Here is a 25544-nt window from a genome sequence, read left to right on the forward strand (position 1 = left end):
AGTGTAAACAATTCTTCCCCCAAGGAAGCCCAAGACTTAATCACTATTCACATGAGCACGACCAACGACCAACGAATGAGTGAATATTCGTCGATTTTGACATTTCTTTCACCTGAGAGTTTCTAATTCTTCGCGAATGAAGCTACAGCCGAACGCTATTCACCACCGTTACCAAAGGTTAGGTTAGCTTAACGTGGCTGCGGATTAGAATCCACACACTTACGCCAAAAGAAAGGTCCATTGTGACACCACATGAATCTAGAGAAGTACTTCTTACTAGTCGAATCATTTTGAGCTTTTAATAAAGCGAATAAGATATTTGATATCCATTTTAGCTAGTTGACTGGGATCTTCAAAAGAGTAGTCTCTCAGATGAAGTTTGCGTCTAAGTGAAAGAGCAGGCACAGAGAAGGTAAGAGATTGTTTCCTCTTCTTCTTCGTCCATACAGCTCCTGCAGAAGTCATTTGAGGCTACACCAAGTCGTATTGCGTGTCTGCCTATGAGACAATGTCTCGTAAGGACACTTATTAGGGAGCTAATATGAAGTCTGCTTTGAGATAACAAGTCTTTAGAGCGCTTTAGGTCCAGTGAAGGCCATATAAGTTCTGCGCATGTTGGTAAACTGTGCCACCTAGAATTTGATATCGCAAAAGCTGTTTCTGTTAGCATAAGTTTACATATAGCTATCGGTATACCTATCTCCTCCCTTGCAGGTGAAATAGGCATGACGGTTCCATTTTTAGCGAGTTCATCGGCTCTACAATTTCCCGTGATGTCTCGTGATGTTTTTTCGCAACGAATACATTTTTTTTCTTAGACTTATTAATATATAATATAAAAAAGTAAAAGTATGTATCATAAAACAAATAGAAACTATATTGCTATCGTTTTGTTAAGAATTTGTGTGGAAATATGTCTTCAAACGTATATGAACTCACATTTTTTAATTCATTCGTCGTTCGTTGGTCACGCTTATGTGAATACTGCTTTAGACTTACAGTTTTCTTACTCCAAATTTTGCTTACTTCTTTGCTTTAGCATCTTCTTGGTGTTTAAAATAGAGCAGAAAATGTATTTTCCTAGTTACTTCGTTAAATTCATATTTCAGAACGTTTATTACAGAATTTTTGTTCATATTGTATGCCCGAAACAACTGAACACACCCCATTGTCCATAGCTTTCAAAACTGTTGCAATGACACATCAACTGACAGCTCTGTCATTACTTTTTTGTATTTCTTATACAAAATTTTGACAACAAAGAACGAACAACCAGCCACGGATTGGATTGGCAATTGGCATTGGATTGCATTAAGCTAAATCTTTAAGAAAAAGATTTCATTTTCTCATTTTCCGGCCGACTGTTCACCGAAGAAAGTCTCTCCTCCATTCAAGAAAACACCAAACACGAATTCAATCTCTCTCCATCATCACCAAGACCGATAACAAGTTACTATGGAAGAACTCAATGAAATTCTCGATATGTCCAAAGACAAATCCACCCAAAAAGAACACGATGAAGTGAGTACCTACATTCACCTGCTTATTCGTCGACTTTATTGATATTTTAGTTTATCCTTGAATTAAATCATTTATCATTAATTTATTGTTTTGTTATTACAGATCCTATTACAGCCTTTTGTATACATTCAACAAATTCCAGGCAAGCAGATTCGATCGAAACTCGCCCGTGCCTTTAATCATTGGCTGAACATTCCTATGGACAAGTTACACATAATTGGCGAAATAGTTCAGATGCTTCATAATTCCAGTTTGTTGTAAGTTGAATTCCAAATTTATTCAGAATGTGTTGTGTTGTTGCCTGCTTGTGGATTGTTTTAAATTTATCTGTAGTCTTGATTGCTTCTCGAATACTCGACGCATGACTTAGCGATATATCTAGATTCATTTAGATTTACATTTCTGTCTGCTTTTTTTGTTTTGACCATGCTGCCTCCATTCCAACTGAATCAATGAGTGATTTAACGTGTGTTTTTGTTTACATAAGAACCTGAAGAATCTATTTTCCGTTTCCAAAAGTTTGTTTGTTCAAATAAACTTTGAAGAATTGAGTTTCCAAAATTGGATTTGTTTATTTTTTTTTCTTCAAATGTTTGTTTATTTTCCCCAAGAGAGAATCTAACAACTTGAACAGCTTTTGTTCTTTTTAATTCTCGAGATCTGTGTCGTTGTTTAACGGTTTCGTGTGTAGCAAAAAGTAAAATCTAAACTTTGTTGTTGGTAGGTTATCGTTCATATTTGAAATATTTGCATTAAATTAACAACCTACGTGCATTTAACATGCAAATCATGCATATTTTGAGTGAAGGTGATCATGTCTGGTCTTTTGGTAGGTTTCATGGTGAAGGTTGCAATTTATTTCATGAAATATACTAAATGGGTTCATGAACACAAAATTCAATCAATAATAATTTCAATATTATGTGTGTTTTGCGATTGAGATGGAAGAGACAATGAAAAGTATTTTTTGTTGTGAGGTGCAAATTGAAATGGAATGAAAGATTTTTTTTTATAAATTTGAAAGAGATTAAAAGCATTGAAGTTTATTGATTGCATACAAAAGAATATAAATAAATATTTTATGTGAACCGATAAAAATGATTTAATGAGTCAGAATTGACTAATTAGAAGTCGTTAATTTGGTCCACTAAAATTTGAATGCTCTAAGATTGGCAAGCAACATAAACCTTTTTAAAAATCTTATTATAATGAAATGTTTTTTTTATGAAGGTTTAGAATCTTAGTCTCGCTTTTGATAATTTTTTTTTTGTTAAAATATCATGTTGAGCAAAGTTCAAAGGTACTAGTGAATAAAAAAAATTAAGCAAAGGAGGTCTCCTTATTAACTTCCCATAGGAAGTTATTGTAATAGGTCCGATTTGTCAAATTGAAAATTTTGACATTTCTCGACGTTTGAAGGTCCCTAGATTCGAAATAAAAGATTTGTAGGGCCCGTACGTTCAAGAAGTTTTTTTCGTTGTCCATAGCTCAAAAACCAGAAGAGATACCGACTTCAAAAACATTTCATTAGGCTACGTCAACCGACCATCGTCAATAAGCGCTACTAATCATGTATACGATAAAAATACATTCGAGATTTATCGAAACGACAGCGAGTCTTACATTTGTCCGTTAGGTTAGGTTGGAGTGGCTGTCCAGATGTCATTGACGCACGTAGACCTCAAGGGTCCATTGTGATACCACAAATGAGGTTACTCATGGGAGAGTAATGAATTTAAAAAAAAAACATTTTGTACTTTTAATAAAGTTAGAGAGACGTTTTGTGTCAATCGTTGCCAGTTCACTGGTGCTATCGAAGAAGGGATTACCGAGAAAGTTATTCCTTCTAATGGAGAGTGCTGGACATGTACATAGAAGGTGTTGGACCGTTTCCACTTCCTCCTCGTCCATGCAGCTTCTACAGAAGTCATTTGTGTAGACCCCTAGCCTCAGAGTATGTCTTTCTATGAGGCAGTGTCCCATTATTACTCCAACTGTAGAGCTTATACTTTGTCTGCTCAGTGATATCAAGCCTTTTGACTGTTTTAAGTCAATACTTGGCCATATTTGCTTGGTTACTAGGCAGGTGGTACTTTGTGACCATCAAGCATTTGTTGTTTCTAGAGCATATTTCTTGAGAAGATATTTGAATGTAGCAAGTGGTGTTCCTATGCTATGTTTTTGTCTAACATGAGGCAGAAGTGTTCCATTTTTGGCGAGCTCATCGGCTTTACAATTTCCCGGAATGTCGCTGTGGCCCGGCACCCAAATGAAGTGAAGGTTAAACTGTTCCGTCATCTCATTCAGAGATGATCGACATGGACTGTTTGAGAGTTTGTGGAGACAGGCGCGAGAGATTTAAGAGCGGCTTGGCTGTCTGAGAAGATTCGTATATCCTTACAAGATATAACGTTTTCTTTGAGCCAGGATAGTGCTTATTTAATCGCCATTACTTCTGCCTGGAATACACTACATTGATTGGGAAGTCTATAGGATAGACTGAGATTCAGTTGTTCTGAAAAGATACCACTTCCAACTCCGTGATCGGTCTTTGAACCGTCTGTATAGAAATGTACCACATTGTCTTCCAGGGGTCTCTCTTCTTCCCAGGAGGATCTTGAAGGGATGGACACATGGAAACTTTTACCAAATACCATTTTTGGGGTGGTATAGTCTAAGCGATCTGGGATAGATCTGAAATTGAACTATGGCCTCACCCAACAAACTTCTCCATCTAGCTCGGTCCCTAGCTAGATGTCTGCAGTTTCGCGCTCCAAGTTGGGTGAGGTCACCTTCCACTTGTGCGCGCCACCTAAACCGCGGTCTTCCTCTACTGCGCTGTCCTGTGGGTGTGGATTTGAAGACTTTCCGGGCTAGAGCATTGGTTTCCATGCGCTCTACGTGACCCAGCCATCTTAGTCGTTGGACTTTTACTCTTCTGGCTAAGTCTACATCGCTGTACAGCCCGTCGTTCCATCTTCTCCTCTACTCCCCTTCAGTGCATACGGGACCGTAGATCACACGATGAACTTTGCTTTTGAAGCGACCCAAGGTGCTTTCATCCGCTTTTGTCACAGCCCATGCTTTTCCACCCTTTAGCAGGAGGGGGATGATAAGGGTCTTTTATAGCGACACTTTGGTCCCTCGAGAGAGGACTTTACCACTCAATTGCTTTCTTAGTCCAAAGAAACAGCGGTTAGCAAGAGTTATTCTGCGTTTGATCTCAGCGCTGGTGTTGTTTTCTGCGTTTACAGCGGAGCCTAGGTAAACAAAGTCCTTGACTAACTCAAAGTTACGTCTGTCGATGGATACTCACAAAAGCCTAATTGACATCACGCTGATTTCTTCCGATTATGTCAATGTCATCAGAATATGCTAGTAATTGGACAGACTTTTGAAAGATAGTGCCTCTAGTGTTGACGTGTGAGCTCTGCACTATTCTTTCAAGCACGCTGTTAAAAAACAGCATGACAGCGCATCTAAACTCTTTTTTGACATCGAAAAATTCTGTTAAGTTGTTTCCAACCTTTATGGAGTAGCGTGAATTCTCCATGGTCATCCTGCATAAACGGACGAGTTTGGCAGGGATGCCAAAACTAGACATGGCTCTATACAGCTCGTCCCTGTAGATGCTGTCATATGCGGCCTTGAAATCGATGAAAAGATGGTGGGTGTCGATTTGGTGTTCTTGGGTTTTTTCCAGGATTTGCCTTAATGTGAATATTTGGTCGACTGTGGACTTTCCTGGTCTTAAACCACACTGATAAGAACCTATCAGGTTGTTGATGATGGGCTTTAGACGTTTACATATTACGGCAGAGAAGATTGTGTAAGCGATGTTAAGTAGACTGATTCCTCTACAGTTGGTGCAGTTTAGAGGGTCTCCTTTTTCTCAGGATTGAGCAAACAAATCTGAGGTTCCAATCATCGGGCATGCTTTCTTCCGACATTATCTTACAGATAAGTTGGTGCATGCTCCTAACCAACATATCTCCAGCTGATTTAAAGAGCTCGGCATTCAAGCCATCCGCTTCAGCTTAGATATGACAATCTTTACTTTGTCTAAGTCGAGAGGACGGGATTGTTGGCTTTCGTCGTCTATGTTGAATGGATCATCCTGCCTGACAGCGGAATTCAGTTCGTCGTCGCCGTTATACAGTCTGCAGAAGTGGTCCTTCCATATCCTCAGCATTGACTGCGGTTCCACTATGATGTTTTCACTTTGTAAGCCTTCGGTTCTAGGTTTATGTACTTGTGAATTTCGTTTCACTAGTTCACAAACCTTTCGAACTTCATTCCTGCTTTTAAACCTCTCAACATCTTCGACCGTACGATTCTCATGCTCTCTCTTTTTCCTTCTGAGAAGTCGGTGTTTTATTTGGTTTTCTTTTAATATTGAAAACAAAATTGAACTAGCTTAGAATTCTATAAAAACCGAAAATTATACAAATGGGTTTCTAGACAAACATTATGGTGACAAATAAAGCTTTTTGCCTATTACTAATTATAAAGTCCAAAACTTCCGTTTGTTCGTTTCATTTAAATCTTAAACACATTTTTAATTGCTGAAGCACGAGCTCATGTTTATTATCTCATTCAAACTATAACATTATAACTATAACTAATTTAATTACAAAAAATTATTATTTCTCACAAGTGCATCTTTTTTTGTATTTATTGTGTGTTACTTACCCTTGCATGCAATTATATATTTTATGGCAGGTATTCAGTTATAATTAATTGCTTTGACACTTAACTGGATCAAAATAAAAACTACTTTTTTTGTTGCTAATGCTTTTTGATCTTTAACGTCTATTTCTTTTATTCCTCTTCTAAAATAAAAGTCGTGTGTTAGAATTTCATTAAGTTCAATTTTGTGACAAAGTCTAAAACAAGAGGTGATAATACTAAACAAGAAAATCAAGTTTTTTTTATCTCTTATCTATTTTTTCTTAAATTCATTTTCTTGAATATATATATGAACTTAAATGTAAATAAATAAAGGTCAAAGGGCTGTTAAAATCAAAGATCAAATAGCTACAAACTCTTAATTAACTCTGAAAACAAGTCTTATTTCTTTCTTATCCTTGACAAAAATTCTTCGTTTGTGTGATCATCAAGTTTTAGATTATCTTTTAATACCCTTCGATTATGTAATCATAAATATATTTTGTCTAGATACTTTTGTTTGTTAACTTGGTAATATTTCTTAGGTAAAAGAAGAAAGTATACGAGCCGTACTGCTACGGCCAAAATAATAGGTACAACATTCTATTTTTAGTTATATAGATCTTGTTCTTAATAGACAGGTTAACAATGATGATCAGGTCCCATTATTAAGAATATAACTAAAACGGCATCAAAAGGTGCATATTTTCATATATGTTGTCCGGCTGCAAGTACAACAGCGCTTTACCTCCTCCTGAAGCATAGGGCAGCAACAAGATCCTTCCACTATCCCGATTAACCGCAACTGACCTCAGCTGTGGCCACGATTGGATACCTTGAGACCGAGCCTCCTTCAAAATTGATGACCTCCAAGTTTTCTTTGGTCTTTCAACGCGTCTATTACCCTGGGGATTCCATTGGACGGATTGTTTTGCTATATTGTCGTCAGGTTTCCTCAGTGTACGGCCATTTCCGTTGCATGATGTCTACGTCCAATTTTTTCTGTTCGGTCCTATTCACAGCTCATCGTTAGATATGGTTTGCGGCCACCGGATCTTCAGAACAGAGCGCTTCTAGTCTGCTCAAGATATTAGCAGAGCATTTCCATGTTTCAGAAGCATATAACAGCACTGATTTGACGTTGGATTCGAAGAGTTTCAACTTGGTTCGTAGCGATATTTTGCTAGAGTTCCACACAGGAGAAAGGATTCCAAATGCACTACGGGCTTTGTTTATTCTACTGTTAACATCCAGGTCCGTTCCGCCATCGAGAGCTATAAAACTTCTCAGATGATTAAACTGTTCGACCTCCTCTATGGCCTCTGCCTTAGAATAACTTGTGTGCTTTGGCCCGTGATCATTACTTTGGTCTTATTTGTGTTAATCCTTAAGCCAGCCACCTCTTCATTCAATTGCAGCGAATGACACATCTGTCATGTTGTTTGCCATGAGACATATCGTCAGCATAATCTATGTGGCTAAGCTTATCAAACAGACTCCATTGGATACCGTGTCTTTTATTTGTATCCACCGTGGCAGTCATCACATCGTCAATCGCCAGCCAAAACAGAATTGGTGACAAGACATCTCCTTGTCTCACTTCGTGACGCACATTGAAGAAGTCGAAAAGCTTTCCATTGTGTAACACAAAACACCTTGCGTTGTTGTACGATTCTTCAATAACAGCGATAATTTTCTTAGGGATTCCTCACACAATAATCGATCTCTAGATGCATTCACGATTGACCCGATCAAACGCCTTCTCAAAACATACAAACATTAGGTACAGTGGTGATTGGTACTCAGATGATTGTTAGAGTATTATTCGCCCACTGCGAAACCCCGCTTGCCTATTGAGGGTAGATTTGATCCTGGACTTAATCCTCTCGAGAATAATAGTTGCCATTAACTTCGGAAAAACGGACAGAACTGTGATACCGCGCCAGTTATAACAGTTTTTGAGGTTTCCTTTCTTTGGTAACTTTACAATAACTCCATCCTTCCAGTCCTTTGGGTAGGTTTCACTATCATAGACAGCCTGCACGAGTTTAAGCAAAATACGAGAAGCTGCCTCAGGATACGCTTTTAGGAATTCTGCGGGAATACCATCAAGTCCAGCTGCTTTTTTTTGTTTAGAAGATGTATCGCATTACTTATCTCTGCACTTGTTGGGGGACTGGTGTCAATACCCCTAGAAGATCTGCGCATGTTGTTCAATTGGGGATTCAATTCTGAATTGTGGTTTAGCAGTGCAAAAAATTGCTCCTTTCATCTTTGTAGCTGATCTTCTATCGTCACTAAAAGGTTGTAAGGTTCAAATCTAACACGGGATGGTTAGTGTTAGTGCTACTACGCTGTCCGACAATGTCCTTAGTGATTTTATACAGCTCCCTTGCGTCCCCTTTTCCTACAGCATGTTCCGCATTTTCTGCAAGTTTGTCCACCCTTGCCCTGTTTCTATATTCGTTTCGTAGAATCAATTTCCGCTGAGCATCACTTTTTGAATTGATTCTAAATTTAAGTGTTCTTCTATATGTGATTTTGTCCCAGGTGTCTTGGGATATCCAGGAATCTCTAGCTCTTGTCTGTCTGGGTATAGTTTCAATTCCAGCTTCCATGTAAGCACTCTTAATTTGGCCCCACAAAGCATCTACCGATAAACCAGCATTTTGTATGTTCGATGCTTTAACGCCGAGTGTGGTGACGAAATTACGACGTACATTAGGGTCATTTAGAATCTTGGTCGTTTACTAAATTTGGCTCATCTTAAAACACCAATATTTTAAAATACTATGAAACATAACCACCAACATTGTTGCTCTTAAGCCCCATCCCCTTGTAATATATCCCTTGATGATTTTGTATTACCAGATATTGCACAGTATCGTATCGATTCGAACTGGATTGCTGAGAGTAGGGCTAGGGGCTTTAGGCTAAGCCTTCAACACCAAACGTGGATTTAAGCTAGTCATTCACGCCTTGATTTTTGTCTTAATTAGAACAAAACTTTCTAGTTGATGTAAGCAAACAAAATTGTAACCAACGCAATCCTTACTTACTTAAGGTGGCGCTACAGTCCAGGGCGGACCTGGGCCTCAACCAACATACGTCTCCAGCCAGCTCGGTCCCTAGCTATCTGTCTCCAGTTTCGCACGCCAAGTTGGTTGAGGTCCTCTTCCACCTGGGTGCGCCACCTGAGTCGCGGTCTTCCTCGACTGCGCCGTCCCTCGGGATTGGATTCGAAGACCTTCCGGGCTTGGAGCGTTGATGTCCATCTGCTCTACATGACCTATCCATCTAAGCCGTTGGACTTTAATTCTGCTATCTAGGTCAGTGTCGCTGTACAGCCCGTACAGTTGGTCGTTATATCTTCTCCTCCATTCTCCATCTATGCGTACGGGACCAAAAATTACCCGAACAATTTTTCTCTCGAAGCATCCTAAGACGCTCTCATCTTTCTTTCATCTTTCAGCGCCATAAATGAGAACCGGGATGATGAGTGTCTTATAGATGCTGATTTTAGATGCTCAAGAAAAGACTTTACTTCTCAATTGCCTTCTAAGTCCAAAGAAGCAGCGATTTGCAAGAGTTATTCTTCGTTTGATTTCAGCGCTTGTGTCGTTATCTGTGTTAATAGCGGTGCCTAGGTAGACAAAGTCCTTAACTACCTTAGATGTTCATAGTGATGTTTTGTCCAAGACGTCTTTGTTAAGTGTCCTTTTTTGATGACAGCATATACTTGGTCTTGCCCTCATTGACCACTAAACCCATCTTCTTCGCTTCCGTCGCAATGCTCTAAAATGCTCCACTGACACCACGCTTTGATCTTCCAATTATGTCAATATCATCTGCGTATCCGAGTAATTGGATGGACCTTTGGAAGATTGTGCCTCTAGTGTTGACGGTTGAGTTTTGCACAATTCTTTCCAGAACGATGTTGAAGAAGTCGCATGACAGTGCATCGCCTTGTCTAAAATCTGTTTTGACATCAAATGCATCGCTGAGATCTTTTCCGACCTTGATAGAGCAGCGTGCATTCTCCATCGTCATTCTGCACAAACGGATAAATTTGACAGGGATGCGAAAACTAGACCTTGGTCGGTAGAGCTCTTCCCTATAGATGCTGTCATACGCGGCTTTAAAATCGATAAAGAGATGGTGAGTATCGATTTGAAGTTCCTGGGTTTTTTCTAAGATCTGCCGTAGTGTGAATATTTGGTCGATAGTGGACTTTCGTAGTCTGAAGCCACACTGATAATTACCAATCAGGTTGTTCACGAATGGCTTCAGTGTTTCACATAATACGGCAGAGAGGATCTTATATGCAATGTTAAGGAGACTGATGTCTCTGTAGTTGGCGCAATTTGGAGGATCTCCTTTCTTATGTATCGGGCACACTATGCTGAGATTCCACTCATAGGGCTCGCTTTCTTCCGACCATATTTTGCAGATGAGTTGGTGCATGCTCCCTACCAAGTCATCTCCTGCTGGTTTGAATAGATCGGCAGCGATGCCGTCAGTTCCAGCAGATTTGTTTGACTTAAGTTTAGATATAGCTATCTTCACTTCGTCAAGGTTGGGTAGGCGGAATTGTTGATCTGCGTCGCCGAAGTTGAGTGGTTCTATCTCCCTTACAGCGGAATGCTCGTCATCGCCGTTATTTAATTTGAAGAAGTGGTCCTTCCATATTCTCAGCATCAACTGCAGTTCTACTATGATGTTCCCCTGATCGTCTTTACAGGCTTCGGTTCGTGGCTGGTATACTTGAGAGGTTTTTTTTACCTTTTGGTAAAATTTACGAACCTCATTCCTGTTGTGACATCCCTCTATCTCCTCGATCGATCGCTTCTCTTGCTCTCTTTTTTTCCATCTAAGAAGCCGGTGTTCCTCTCTCCTTTTCTGCTCGTAGAGCTCGCGAGCAGCTCTAGTCCTTTTGTGCAGCGCAGTTTTGAATGCCTCTTGTTTCGATGCGTGCGCTTACCGGCATTCGTCGTCAAACCAGGGGTTTCGCTGTGGTGGCCGTGTGAAACCTAGCACTTCAGAGGCGGCATCTCTGATGGCTGCAAGGCAATGTTGCCACTGGTTTTCAATGCTTAATGCAGGCAGCATAGGACTCATTAAGAGGTTATTAGAGACTCTATTGGAAAAGGACATGGCAGTCCCTTGCAATTGTAGCCGTCTAACGTCGAATCTACTCACAGTACTTCCTTGTTTTGGCTTGGATCGGGATATCCGTAGACGTACCTTGGCTACAACGAGGTAGTGGTCCGAGTCAATGTTGGCCACTCGGAATGTTCGGATATCCTGTATACTGTAGAAGTGTCGTGCGTACATCGCAATGTGGTCAATCAGGTTGACGGTTGATTGATCAGGAGATTTCCATGTCCCCTTGTGGATATTAAGATGCGTGAACTGCGTACTAGCTACCAGAACGTCTCGCCCCGCAGCGAAATCGACCAGCCTGAATCCGTTGTCGGAGGTAGTGTCGTGCAGGCTGTATCTCCCGACTATGCCACGAAAGATGTCTTCTCTTCCTAGCTTGGCATTAAAATCTCCTAAGACAATTTTAATGTCATAGCCAGGGCACTGCTCATATGTCTTGTCCAAGAGCTCGAAGAATATGTCTTTGGTGTCTTCATCTTTCTCCTCTGTTGGGCATGCGCGCATATTAGGCTTATGTTGGCGAATTTAGCCTTAATGCGGATTGTCGTGATGCTCTCGCTCACACTGTTGAAACTCAAGACTTTTTGCCTGAGTCTAGTTCCAACAACAAATCCACACCTAAATAAACACTGTCTTTGTTCTCGGTAGCAGTCTTTTAGTTTGCGTTTGCCCGGTCCATTACATCGTACTTCTTGGATGGTTGTAATATCTGCCTTGCAGCAGTTTAGGGCTTCCGCTAATTGGTCGGCTGCACGTGGTCTGTTAAAGGGACCTAACATTCCACGTACATATCCGAAGCTCGTTGTCCTTATTTTGTTTGCGTGGGTTGTCAACAGTGAATCCGTCCGTATCCGAGGCTTGTTGGTGCTTCGCAACTAAAAGTATTTTTTACGAAGTCAACCCGACGGCACAACCCCCAACCTGGAGGGCCAGATCCTTAGTATAACTCCAAGGAAGGGGACCCGGATAAACCGCTCAATCCAATAGCAGTAATTATCAAAAATAATATAATTTTTAGCTGCAATTCTTTGTACGCTCGAGCAGCCTCGGTAGTAAGCTAGATAATCTTGTATAACTTCTTTTTGATGTTCTAAACATTACCAGTGTTTTATTGGAAAATTTATCAATAGTAAAGTAGGATTTTACACGAATAACAAAAACAATATCCGCAGTATAAATACTACCATTAAAATTTAAAGTAGAATTTCATTACAGACGTGTTTTTGACATTTATCCGAGTCTCGAATGGATCTTATGTGATTTCGTTCCCAATTGTTGGTACGATTGATATTGCATTTGTATCTCGATGGCTGTGTTCGTTGAGTAGTTGTGCATTTGGAATTATGTGTTTTCCATTGGGGAAAATTCAATCTGTTATTGTTGATATTATTTAGTTTTGTTAATGAAAATTCACTAACCGGGGTTATTTTGCAAGAGAATACATTAAAAAGGTAATTAAGTTTTACGATGTTTCCACCAAAGGCTTATCTCAGTTTAGATTAAATAAATCTTTTTGGTGTTGCCACCGCACAAGAAAATCCTCCTTACGATTCAGGTGTATAATGAATTGAGGCGAGCTCCAAGCTTGGAAAAATTCAATTGTATCATTTTTAAATATAAATATAAAAACTGGACTATTGCGGATCGTTTTTTTGGGAATTTCTCAGTATAAATGGATTACCAAAAAACACGGTCATTGTGTATAGTCTCGTGTCTGCGTCGTAAGTAATGAAACATCCAAATTAATGTTTTTCAGTAACAATTTAATCCAAGCAAAGTGTTGAAAGCTGCACAAAAGCCTTTTATCGCTGAAACGGTTCAGTGTATAAATAAATTTCTTAGAAAAAATTGTAGCAAGTTTTCACCAAAAAGCTCACAAAACTAAGAACCTTCAACAAAACTACTAAAAATTATTAAGGATTGATTTTCAATTTAAATTTTATCTCAAAAACAAATTAAAATATTGTTTCTGGTCTTCATCTCAAACCAGACAATTTCCTATTTAAATTTTATTAATAGGTCAACATTTTTCTGAATTTTAAAAATATTGTATTCACAAAGTGATGAACCAGTTCATCTCGTTTTGCACTATCATACATTTTTTTCATTTTGTCATTCAATTAATAACAATTAAAATATTTTGATTTGCTTATAACCGCCAAACGACGACGACCAAGAGCCGGTGGCGGCTGGCGACAATCAATCTGGGAATTTCCACTTTTCATTACTCATTTATCAATTGGAATAATTTATTAAATTGATTCGCTGCTTTTTTTTCCATATAAAAACCCACATTAAAATTAAACAAAACCAGAAAAAGAGACAAATTCCTCCCAACATCATACATTTCATTTAAAAACATTTTTATTTCCATCCAAATACCTATGCACATGGGCCAAACGAACATCCAAACAAAAATTAATTATTTCCTTTGTTGGGTCATCATTCTGTCGTCGGTCGTCAAACACCCCTTCCCCCAAACCCACATCATCGTCATCACCATCATCATAATTGCTTCTGCTTGGAATTTCCCTTTTTCTTTCGCTTAAATTCAATTGATTCAGCAATGACAATAACATTGCACACGCACTCGAAATCATGCCTGGTTTGCTTTTAATTAATTGAAACTCCCCTTCGGTTTTAGAGAGCGATGAAGAAAAGCATCCTCCATCCATCCGCATGGCTTGATAGAACGCATTTTCAAACTAATCTAATAAATAATCATCCATCTCTAGGCATTTTGTGGTTTATCATTTGCACACATTTGTGAATACTAACACGAAATTCTCTTACAGAATTGATGATATTGAAGACAATTCAATTCTTCGCAGAGGAATACCAGTTGCCCATTCGATTTATGGAGTTGCCAGTACCATAAACGCAGCTAACTATGTTATATTTCTAGCTATGGAAAAAGTCCAATTACTAAATCATCCAGAAGTAAGTATTAATTGTCTACATAAAGAAGACAGCAAAAGTTAATTTTGAACAAAGCTAATCAATTGACCTTTATTTGTTCCAAAACAACAACAACAACAACGAAAAAAAAGGCAACAAAAGTTTGTACAGAACAACTTCTTGAATTGCATCGTGGCCAAGGAATGGAAATATATTGGCGAGATAATTTTACATGCCCCACGGAGTCTGATTATAAATTGATGACAATTCGCAAGACTGGAGGTTTATTTATGTTAGCCATAAGACTCATGCAACTTTTCAGTACAAACAAAAGCGACTTTACTAAACTAACCGCCATACTTGGACTGTATTTCCAAATAAGAGATGACTATTGTAATCTTAGTATGAAGGAGGTATGTAAATGCATAAAACAAAGAAAAAGTTTTGTAAAAAAAAACTAATCTATTAAATGTTATTTTTTTTTAGTATTCTGAAAATAAAAGTTTTTGTGAAGATCTAACCGAGGGTAAATTTAGTTTTCCTATCATTCATGCCGTCCAGAATCAAGGAAGTGATAAGCAGGTCTTACGTAAGTAGAATTTATATAAAATCTGATTTGGATTTACTTATGATAGATGTTTTTTTTTTACAGACATTTTGAGACAGAGAACTCGTGATGTTGAAGTGAAAAAGTATTGTATAACTTTGCTTGAAAAACTTGGAAGTTTCAAGTATACAACTGATATATTGGAGACATTGGACAAGCAAGCAAGAGAAGAAGTAAGTAGCAGAAATGTAGCTCAATGTTAAAAACAGTTTGTATTTGATTTCAATTTACGAATGCTTCGTACGCATTTACTGTTATTGCCAAAATATTAGAACTAATGCATATACATAAGTGACATCGAGAAAGAAGTCCGAAGTCTACAAGAATGCTACTTAAAACTATTAATATAGGCATCTGTTTAAAATGACTATTAGAAGCAGAAAAAAATGTATAAGAAAAGTCTTTTTATGCCTTCAAAAGGTCTACAACAAGATTTATTTGACAGTTCTTCGTATTCAGCAGGAAACTCACCTGAGCTTACAGTTTCCCAAAAAGGTTAGAAGCGTTCAATGTCAGGACTTAGAGGTGATAGCAAAACATAGGGTCCACCATCTAAGGTTTTTTTTTCAATTAGTGCTTATTACGTGAATGGTAACACTTAGCTCATGTCTGATTTGACAGATAATTAGTTTCATCCTTTCGTTGAACGTAATGTGGTTGTGTATACTCTTGAACAACGCTGGGTACAACGGTTAGAGAAGATACCGATTTTGCCAAAAAAAATCATCTTTTCAGATAAAGCTCATTTTGATCTTGACGATTATGTAAACAAGCAAAATTGTCGCATTTGGGGCACAGTAAAAGCGCACGTATACATTGAAAAGCCGATTTACCCAAAACGAGTCACTGTTTGGTGCGGATTTTGGTCCAGAGGCGTAATTGGGCTATTTTTCTTCGAAAATGAGCAATGAGTGACCGTTACAGTCAATGCTGTCGTTATCGGTCCATGTTGAACGAACTTTTGTTCACAGAAGGAGGAGGAGGATATTGGAAACATTTGTTAACAGGATGGCGCTATGGCACAGCCGACGCTACATCTGATATTTGTATAGCATTTAAAAAAAAAAATTATTTGAGGGACCCTTAACTTAAGGGATAAAAGTTCAATTAGACATACTTTCAGTATTATTACGTTCCCAAGAATACTGAAAACTGAACGAAGCATTATTTTATATCAAACAAATTGATGTTTTAATTAGACTTGAATCCTAATGATAACTTTTTCATTGAGTAAGACGAAAAGTAAGCTTCCTAAAAAAGTTTTTCAAAAATGTTACTCAGTACTTTCTTGTCTCTACGACAAATAGAATAAATTTTATGTTAAAACAAATAATTTGTTTAACTAAATACTAAGTATATTCTTTTATTAAAAAGAATTGGCATTTTTATAAAAATTGAATTATTTTTTTCTTTAATATTTAAATTTTTTGAACCAGTCAATATTATGAAGCCTTCGAACAAACTTCAAAATCTTGAGAGCCAATATTATTGTTTTGTAATCACAAATTAAAAAAACTTAAACTAAGTAATTAACAATAAAATGAATTGGTTAAATTTAAGATTTTTCATACTTTCATACAATTACATACTTTTTTTGATTCGATTGTCTTGCTTAAAAGTTTGTAGGAATAATTCTTAAAAAATTGAAAATTATCAAAAATATTTTTCATAAAAAAGAAATAGTTTAGTTTGAAAATTTAGTTTTGTAAAATGCATTGTCAGTCGAAAACAAATTTTTACAAATTGGATGAATGAAATTAATTTGAGAGATATCAAGAACCGAACATCAATTTTTACCAAATTCGCGCAGTATTTCTTGTAGATTTTATTTTTTTTATGAAAAAAAACGGACTGTTAGATTTTTATGTATGAAAAAAAAACTACTGAATATCGAAAACAATATTTTCTGTGAAATAAAAAAGTTTGAGGAAAATATTTTTAATTTTCGAAAAGCTATTTGGGTTTAAGTATTGTTTGTTTGTTTGTTAGGTTTTTATTTTTTGTAAAAAAAAACTGTCAAATCGAATTTTTTAAAATTTTCCGAATGGTGAAAACAGTATTTCTTTTTAAGTTAAAATTAGTTGGAAGCTGTAATCTCAAATTTTTGAAAAGATATTTGATTTTTACCAACTTTTGTTAAATTTTCTTTTAAGTTTTTATTTTTTGTAAAAAAAAACTGTCAATTCGATTTTTCTCAAAATTTTATCAGATTGCTTCGGCAAAAAAACTCAAAAATGGCATGAACTTGGAGGTTCCCATCGCTTCGAATTTCGCGAATTGGAATTTGGGAGTTTGTTTCTGTGTTTGCTCCGATTTCTGAAAAAAAAAAATTGTCCTAATGTTGAAAACAATATTTCTTATAAGATAATATAAGTTTGAATGCTAAATTTCAAGTTTTTGAAAAGATATTTGAATCGATATTCAATTTTTACCAATTTTGAGTAATGTTTTTTTAGATTTTTATTTTTCATAAAAAAACTGTCAATTCGATTTTTCTCAAAATTTTATCAGATTGCTTCAGCAAAAAAATTCAAAAATGGCATGAACTTGGAGGTTCCCATCGCTTCGAATTTCGCGTATTGCATTTTGGAGTTTGTTTCTGTGTTAGCTGCGATTTCTGAAAAGGTTATATGCAAAACTTGTGAAAGCGATGTATCTATTTCCCAATCAAGTTTTCGAGGGTTAGGTTAATTAAATTGTCGTGTGAGTGTGAAAAACAGACAGTTACTCGGGCCCGTTGATTGAGAATGCGTTTGAAGTTAATCGCCGATTTGAATTTGTGATGCGATTATTAGGAGTTGGTCACGAAGGAATAAATCTTTTCTGCAGCTTCATGGACATGTGTTCGGGTATTGGAAATTCAACTTATGCTGCACTACTGAAAAACATTCATATTGCCACATCTTCACTGTGTGAAACTTTATTATCATTCGCTGTCACGCAAGAAAAAACTTTGAATGAAGAAGCAGGAAAACCAAATAATGAATTGACTGTGTCTGATGATGGTACCTGGAAGAAAAGAGGCTTTTCATCTCTATTTGGAGCTTCTACATTGATTGGAAAGTACACCGGGAAAGTCTAAGATGTTATGGTTATGAGTAGCTTTTGTGGTGCATGTAATAAGTAGAAAAGTAAAAAAACAGCGGATCATTTAGATTACGAAATGTGGTATGAAACGCATGTAGATGAATGCACCATAAACCATACCGGAAGTTCCGGTAAAATGGAAATAAGTGCTATCACGCAAATGTTTTTGAAATCCATGGAAAAATATGGGGTAAAGTATATTACATACATCGGCGATGGTGACAGTAAAACTTACAAAGGGATCCTAGATGCTAAACCGTATGGAGAAACTGTAGTAATACAAAAAGAATGTGTGGGTAACGTAGAAAAGAGGATGGGAACACGATTTCGGGCTGTTAAAAAAGATAAAACAAATAAAGGAACCGGTGGAAAAGGACCAGGTAAACTTGCTGATAAAGTTATTCAGGAAATAACGAAATTCTATGGATGAGCTATTCAACGTCATCCAGACTCGCTTGAAAATATGAAGAAGGAAATTTGGGCAACTTATTATCACAAATGTTCTTCAGATGAAAACCCTTAACACCAATTTTGTCCAGAAGGCGCAGACAGTTGGTGTAAATGGTGTCAAGCTGAAGCTAAGAATGAGCTCGACCAATTTTATCGTGATAAACCACCTTTGATACCAGAAGTACAAGTAGCAATCAAACCCGTTTTCGAAGATTTATCGAAAGATGGACTATTAATTCATTGTTTAGGAGCAGAGACACAAAACAATAACGATTTGGACTTTTGCTCCTAAGCATCTCCATTCTGGCTCCAAGATAGTTGAAATTGCTAGCTACTTATCAGTTATTATCTTTAATGAAGGTTTTGGAGGTATTTCGAAAGTAATGTCGGTTATGGGATGCCCTTAGGCCGCGAAACCCATCCTTATGTTGAGAGACGTGATGAAAAGCGAATCTCACGTTCTGAGTGGCGCGTAAGTGATGCGGTTAAACAAGCCAGAATTCATTCAAGAGCTGAACAATCTGCTTTAAAAGAGTTTCAAGAAGAAGAGGAAGGAATCCTCTATGGACCAGGCCTCGCCGATTGAAAGGTAAGTTGATATTTTCATAGTTAAGAGGACTTGAAACTTTAAACGAGTTTTTATCAAAACTGTGTTTTTCTCAAACTTTCCTTCATTGTATCTCAAAAACGGCTTGACCGAACCACTTGAAATTTGATGGGTTGGATTCAGCACATGTAAACCCATGGAATGAACTATCGACAAGCAAAATTTCCAAAAATTTCGATTTTTTTATAGCAAAAAACAAAACAAAAAACACAAAATTCGCAAATGGTATATTCATTTGATTATAGTTCATTCCATGCATTTAGGCTCACAGATTAAAACACCGTTACTTTTTTGTTTTAAATAAGCCAATCAGCCGGAATCGTGGAGGAAGTGCGAGCCTTTTTTTCGAGGTGGAGTTGTTCACACCGGTGTAACTCGTGTTCTTTAAAATATTTTTAATTCAAATTTTATATTTATACTGTCGAACTATGTTAATAAATGATTATAAACTTAATAAAGTTGTATCTATAGGTAGGAAGATCTATGTCCCATTGAAGTCTTTTAACTACAACTCTCGTAAATGTTTTTTGGATCTTTTTGCTTCTAAATAAATGAAACAAAATATAAAGGATTCCAGATTACATTGCAGTATTCTAGATTAAACCTTACAAACGCAAAATATAAACACTGTAAAGTGTCTGGATCGGAAAACTCCTTTGAGTTTAGCAAAATGAAACCTAACATTGAACTGCCTTTAGCAACTAAAAAATCTATATGCTTTACAAAGTCAAGTTTTTTGTCAAATATCACACCAAGATCTTTTTTAAAAGTTATAACGGGTAATGACATATAATTGATTTTATAGACAAAATTACATTTTTTTAATATTTATATAAAATTCAATGAGTTTTCTTATTTTAAGGAGTTAAATAGAGAGTGAATAATTTAAACCTTAATCCTGAAAAACAGGTTTTTCACAAAACTTAATCTTTGTTCTAAAATCAAAGAAAATCTATTTATTTATTTCATGTCTAAAAATTAAAATCGTATTTGCTATAATAAGCGAATGAAGAAATAAAATAAATTTAAATATAACAAATTATTGATAATTATTGTTATTTTTTTTACAGACTGCAAAGTTCGGGCCTAATCCTATAATGGAAACACTTCTTGATGAATTGCTTTCATGGAAAACAGCTGAAAACCTGGAACCAGCGAGTTCAACAAGTGAAGCTCCAAAACTGTAATAGTTGCAACAAATAAACTCGACTAAAGAAAAATGTAAATTATTCCAATCTTTTTCTTGGAATGCTCAATATTTTTTTAACAGTATTTGTCTCATTTCAGCGTTCATATGTTCATAAACGAGATTACATTCATTAAATCAAGAAATAAAAATGTTCCAACTTAATCTTAAGGATTTTGACTTTATATAATTTAAGACTCTCCGATTGAGCATTAATTTGAAATTAAATGGGCATTAAAAAAAAGGTATGAGATTAATGAAAGATCGAGGAATTGCAAAAAAAAAAAGAAATAAATAAAATCAAGCACTATTTAAACGTCTCTAGATAGATTAAAAAAAACACACACACAACTCTAGTGGAAAGGACTTTCCGACATTGTTAGGTACCTATTAACTAAAAATTATTTTTGTACTTACATTTACTATAATATTAATAATAATGATGCAAACTAGAAACTCGTATTATACTTATCTACACAATATTACTATATTCTACTTCGTACGTTGTATGTCTTTAATTTTTAAGTTAAAAAAAATCAATGTGAAATTTTTTAATTGTTCTATGTTGTAATTTAATGTTAATATAATTAATAATAATGTTCCGACTTTAAAGAATTTTATGTGCTTTGTTTATATTCATTGTCTTTTATTTTTTATTTGTATACATTTTTTTTTAATAATTTTTTTTTTATTAGTTTTGAAAAATTAAACAAAACAAAAATATTGCTTAAACAAAATTTACTTTTAATGCTAATGCTAGCAACCAAATATTCACATAAACTGAAATAAAACAAAACACATAGTTCCATTGTTTGATTGTATAGAAACACAAAATAAGAACTGTTATTGAATTTTTGCACTTTTGTAAGCTGAAGGTTAAATAAATATACAAAAAAATCGTTATAATTAAATGATTTTTGTTTTATTGTTTAATGTTAGAAAATAAGAGACAAGCACTGGACTTGCGAATTTTAATTGTCAATTGATAGTTAAGCATTTTACGAACAAAAGGTGATATTTAAAGATTATTTTTTTTTTCAGAAGTTGAGAAATTTATGTATTATTGGTGAACTAAACCAGTCTTCAGTTTCAAGTGTCAAAAATCGTATACATATGGGTGATTATACAAACGTTGGGTAACTTTTGAGGATATTTTGTTAACGATAGTTATTAAATCCAACTTCTACAAATTCGGGTGTATTATGATAGCTAATCTTATTAATATATTGCTCTCAATCGGGCCAGTCACTTTTTTGAGTACATTGTATGATATTTGAAAATTTCAGAATTTGACTGCCAGGGGACTTTTTTACACTTCAGAATTTCAGAAAGTAGTAAGCTTATAGCAAGCGTCAAACTACGATCAGAGGCTCATTATAAGTGCATGTGTTAGTTGTTAGTAAGATAATAATACAATTAAAGCCTCATACGCACAAAATACACACAAAATTAGCATTAAACTATTACAGAACAAACAAGAAAATGAGAACGTTTACGATAATGAAGCAGTGGTTCTAAACAATGATTTAAAGTTTATGTTATATAAAATGCTCATTCGACTTAAAGCTTCATTCTTGCCATAGTTAGTTCTATGGAAGTCAATATGTATAAAATCAAATGTGCGCAGGTGATGAGTTCCGTCCGGTAATTCAAATGTACACAAGATAGCAAATAAGGTGCATCAATTTCACAATTAATAAGTTGATGAAAAAATACTAAGTCATTATTAACACGCCTTTGATGGAGAGATTGCATTTGAAGAAGTAGAATACGATCATACTTCATAGGGATCTTCCTAAGTAAGACGTTTTAGGGCAAAGCGAATGAAATTAAGTTGAATTGATTCAATACGTTTTCTATGAATTTCGTAATAGGGAGTCCATACTTGCGAAGCATATTCAAAATGAGGACGAACATGGCAATTATACAAAGAAAGGGTAACATAGGGATCATTGAACTCCTTTGCCCAGCGTTTTATAACACCAAGCATAGAACTTGCTTATTGACAATAAAATTAATGTGATGTGTAAACTGTAAGTTGGAACTGAAATAAACACCTAAATCTTTAAATGTGGAGACGCGACAGAGGTTTTGCTGTGATATACAGTAGTCAAATACGTTACTGATTAGTTTTTTAGTGAATGTTATAGTCTGGCATTTTAAAGGGTTGAGTAAAAGGCTATTTTTCCCACACCAAAATGTGAAACTATCAATGTCGGCTTGTAAAAGAATACGATCATGGGTGGACTTTATTATTTTGAAAATCTTCATATCGTCAGCAAAAATGAGAAGTTCACTTGAGCGTAGACATGACGAAACATCGTTAATAGACAGGATGAACAGAAAAGGGCCAAGACGGCTTCCCTGCGGAACACCAGATTGAGCAACAAAAGGTTCAGAATGACAATTTCTAAATTTTACCTCGTAGGATCTGTTTTCAAGGTATGACTTAATCCAAGCTAAGAAAAATGGTGGAAAACCAAGGGCCTTAAGTTTAAATAAAATAATTCCGTGGCTAAGTTGGTCAAAAGCTTTAGAAAAGTCAGTGTATACACAGTCAACTTCATAACCTTGTTCTAAAGCGTTTGAACATATGTTTGAGAATGTGAGGAGATTAGTAACGTTGATCTTTTTTTCACAAAACCATGTTGCTGTTCGCAAATGATATTTTTACTAAAATATGCTACACTTTCACAAACAACTTGTTCAAATACTTTAGGAATGCATGAAAGCTTTGCAATGGGCCTGAAGTTGCTTATATCCGACTTGTTACTTTTCTTGAAAATTGGTGTTAGAAATGACTTCTTCCATATACTAGGAAATTTGCCTGTTTTTAGAGAAATTTTGAATAAAAACGTAATGGATTCAACTAAAGCATTACTACACTTTTTAGTACTATCGGGGGAATACCATAGGGACCGGCTGAGCAGTCATCATTCAACGCAGATAAAAGATCAAGGACTGTACTCTGTAGCACAGGTATGTGACTACAGCTAGTTTGCGAAAATGAGTGAAGATTATGAAAATATACTTCATCAACTTCTTGAGGGCTATTAACAAATAACTCACGGAAATTCGTTGCGAAAGCGTTACAGATATCAAAAGTTTTATCTAACGAAAGATTCTTGTAAGTGAAGTTAACTGGAAAGCCATCTGATTTTTTAGGATTCTCTTTCAAAGAGGTGCCCATATCAGTAACATAACAAGCATATACAAAATTAGAAAGAGATTTAAATTGGTTAAAGAGTTCAACATAAAAAGAGAAGTTGACTGGAGACAGAGTTTTGAGATACGTTTTATATACCTTATTTCTTTTGTTACGCAGTAAACGGAATTCTTTCGTGTACCAAGGATGGCTAAAGTTTGTATTTCTTGATTTCTTTATCGGTACATTTTTTTCAAAACAATAATTAAGGATCCGATAAAAAGTTGAAACTGCTTCGTCAATGTTAGAAAATGCTAGTGTATCAGCAATTCCAGAAATGGTTAAATCTTCAGACAACTGCTGGAATTTGGCTCTTCTGAAATCAAAATTATATAAGCAATCAAAAAGAATTACTATGATTAGTAGTAGTAGTAAGGTGATTACTTAAGTCTAAAAAAATGTCCAAAGGGGGGTGATATTTGTCACTTCTGTCTATCAACTCCTACTCTCGGTGAACATCGGGTGCCTAGTACCTAAACTGGAGATTGGGTTCCAACCCCAGTGGAAAGTTGTTGGGGGCAGCAAACGAGAGAGGAGGAGAGGTGTTTCCACTAAGGCACCTCTACTTATCCAGGTGGCAGCGGACGAATTCTCGAGATGGAATCAACGGTGGCGTCTACAGTTCCAATAAGGTTGAACTACTTAGTGAACACCTTATAGGGCTTCTTCGACATAGGCCTGTAAGGAACGGTGTATCCAGCTCGCCTTCCTTGGAGTTATACTAAGGATCTGGCCCTCCAGGTTGGGGGTTGTGCCGTCGGGTTGACTTCCTGGCCACGTACAAAATACCTTAAGTTGCGAAGCACCAACAAGCCTCGGATACGGACGGATTCACTGTTGACAACCCACGCAAACGAAATAAGGACAACGAACTTCGGATATGTACGTGGATTGTTAGGTCCCTTAACAGACCACGTGCAGCCGAACAATTAGCGGAAGCCCTAAACTGCTGCAAGGCAGATATTACCGCCATTCAAGAATAGCGATGGGATGGACCAGGCAAACTAAAAGACTGCGATATATACTACGGCGACTGCTACCGAGAACAAGGACAGCGTCTATTTGGGTATGGATTTGTTGTTGGAACTAGACTCAGGCAAAAAGCCTTGAGTTTCAACAGTGTGAGCGAGCGCATCACGCATTCGCCAACATAAGCCCAATATGCGCGCATGCCCAAACAGGGGAAAAAGATGAAGACACCAAAGACATATTCTTCGAGCTCTTAGACAAAACATATGAGCAGTGCCCTGGCTATGATATTAAAATTGTCTTAGGAGATTTTAATGCCAAGCTAGGAAGAGAAGACATCTTTGGTGGCATAGTCGGGAGATACAGCCTGAAAGACACCACCTCCGACAACGGATTCAGACTGGTCGATTTTACTGCGGAGCGAGACGTTCTGCTAGCTAGTACTCAGTTCACACATCTCAATATCCACAAGGGGACATGGAAATCTCCTGATCAATCAACCGTCGACGCACGACACTTCTCCAGTATCCAGGATATCCGAACATTCCGAGAGGCCAACATTGACTCGGACCACTACCTGGTTGTAGCCAAAGTACGGCTACGGATATCCCGATCCAAGCCAAAACAAGGAAGTACTGTGAGAAGATTCGACGTTAGACGGCTACAATTGCAAGAGACTGCCATGTCCATTTCCGATCGAGTCTCTTATACAAAACGGCGCTTCAAAAAAGGACTAGAGCTGCTCAAGAGCTCTACGAGCAGAAGAGGAGAGAGGAACACCGGCTTCGTAGATGGGAAAAAAGAGAGCATGAGAAGCGCGCGATCAAGGAGATAGAAGGATGTCACAACACGGTTTTTTTACCAAAAGGTAAAAAAACCTCCCAAGGGTACCAGCCACGAACCGAAGCCTATAAAGACGATCAGGGGATTATCGTAGTAGAACCGCAGTTGATGCTGAGAATATGGGAAGATCACTTCTCCAAATTATATAACGGCGATGACGAACCGAATTCCAAGCCTCTCAACCTCAGCGACGCAGATCAACAATTCCGCCTACCTGACCTTGACGAAGTGAAGATAGCTATTTTTAATCTTACGTCAAACAAAGCTGCTGGAGCTGACGGCATCGCTGCCGAACTATTCAAAGCAGCAGGTGATGACTTGGTAGGGAGCATGCACCAAC

The 25544-nt window shown here is 36.7% G+C and overlaps 1 protein-coding gene across 2 annotated transcripts; it reads left to right on the top strand.

The window, feature by feature from the left end:
- The first annotated feature begins 1248 nt into the window (after positions 1–1248).
- On the top strand, positions 1249–21098 carry LOC129947337 (terpene synthase). 2 transcript variants are annotated; one of them, XM_056057858.1, is made up of 8 exons: positions 1249–1521; positions 1624–1778; positions 14148–14292; positions 14403–14663; positions 14737–14839; positions 14903–15030; positions 20072–20222; positions 20289–21098. In XM_056057858.1, the coding sequence occupies exons 1-7, from the start codon at positions 1456–1458 to the stop codon at positions 20186–20188; spliced, it is 975 nt and encodes a 324-aa protein (XP_055913833.1). In that variant the 5' UTR covers positions 1249–1455; the 3' UTR covers positions 20189–20222; positions 20289–21098. The 2 variants fall into 2 exon arrangements, with proteins under 2 accessions (XP_055913833.1, XP_055913834.1); XM_056057859.1 differs by having other exon boundaries at positions 14184–14292.
- The last annotated feature ends 4446 nt before the right edge of the window (positions 21099–25544 follow it).

This window comes from Eupeodes corollae, chromosome 2 (assembly GCF_945859685.1).
Source record: "Eupeodes corollae chromosome 2, idEupCoro1.1, whole genome shotgun sequence".
Lineage (NCBI taxonomy): Eukaryota > Metazoa > Arthropoda > Insecta > Diptera > Syrphidae > Eupeodes > Eupeodes corollae.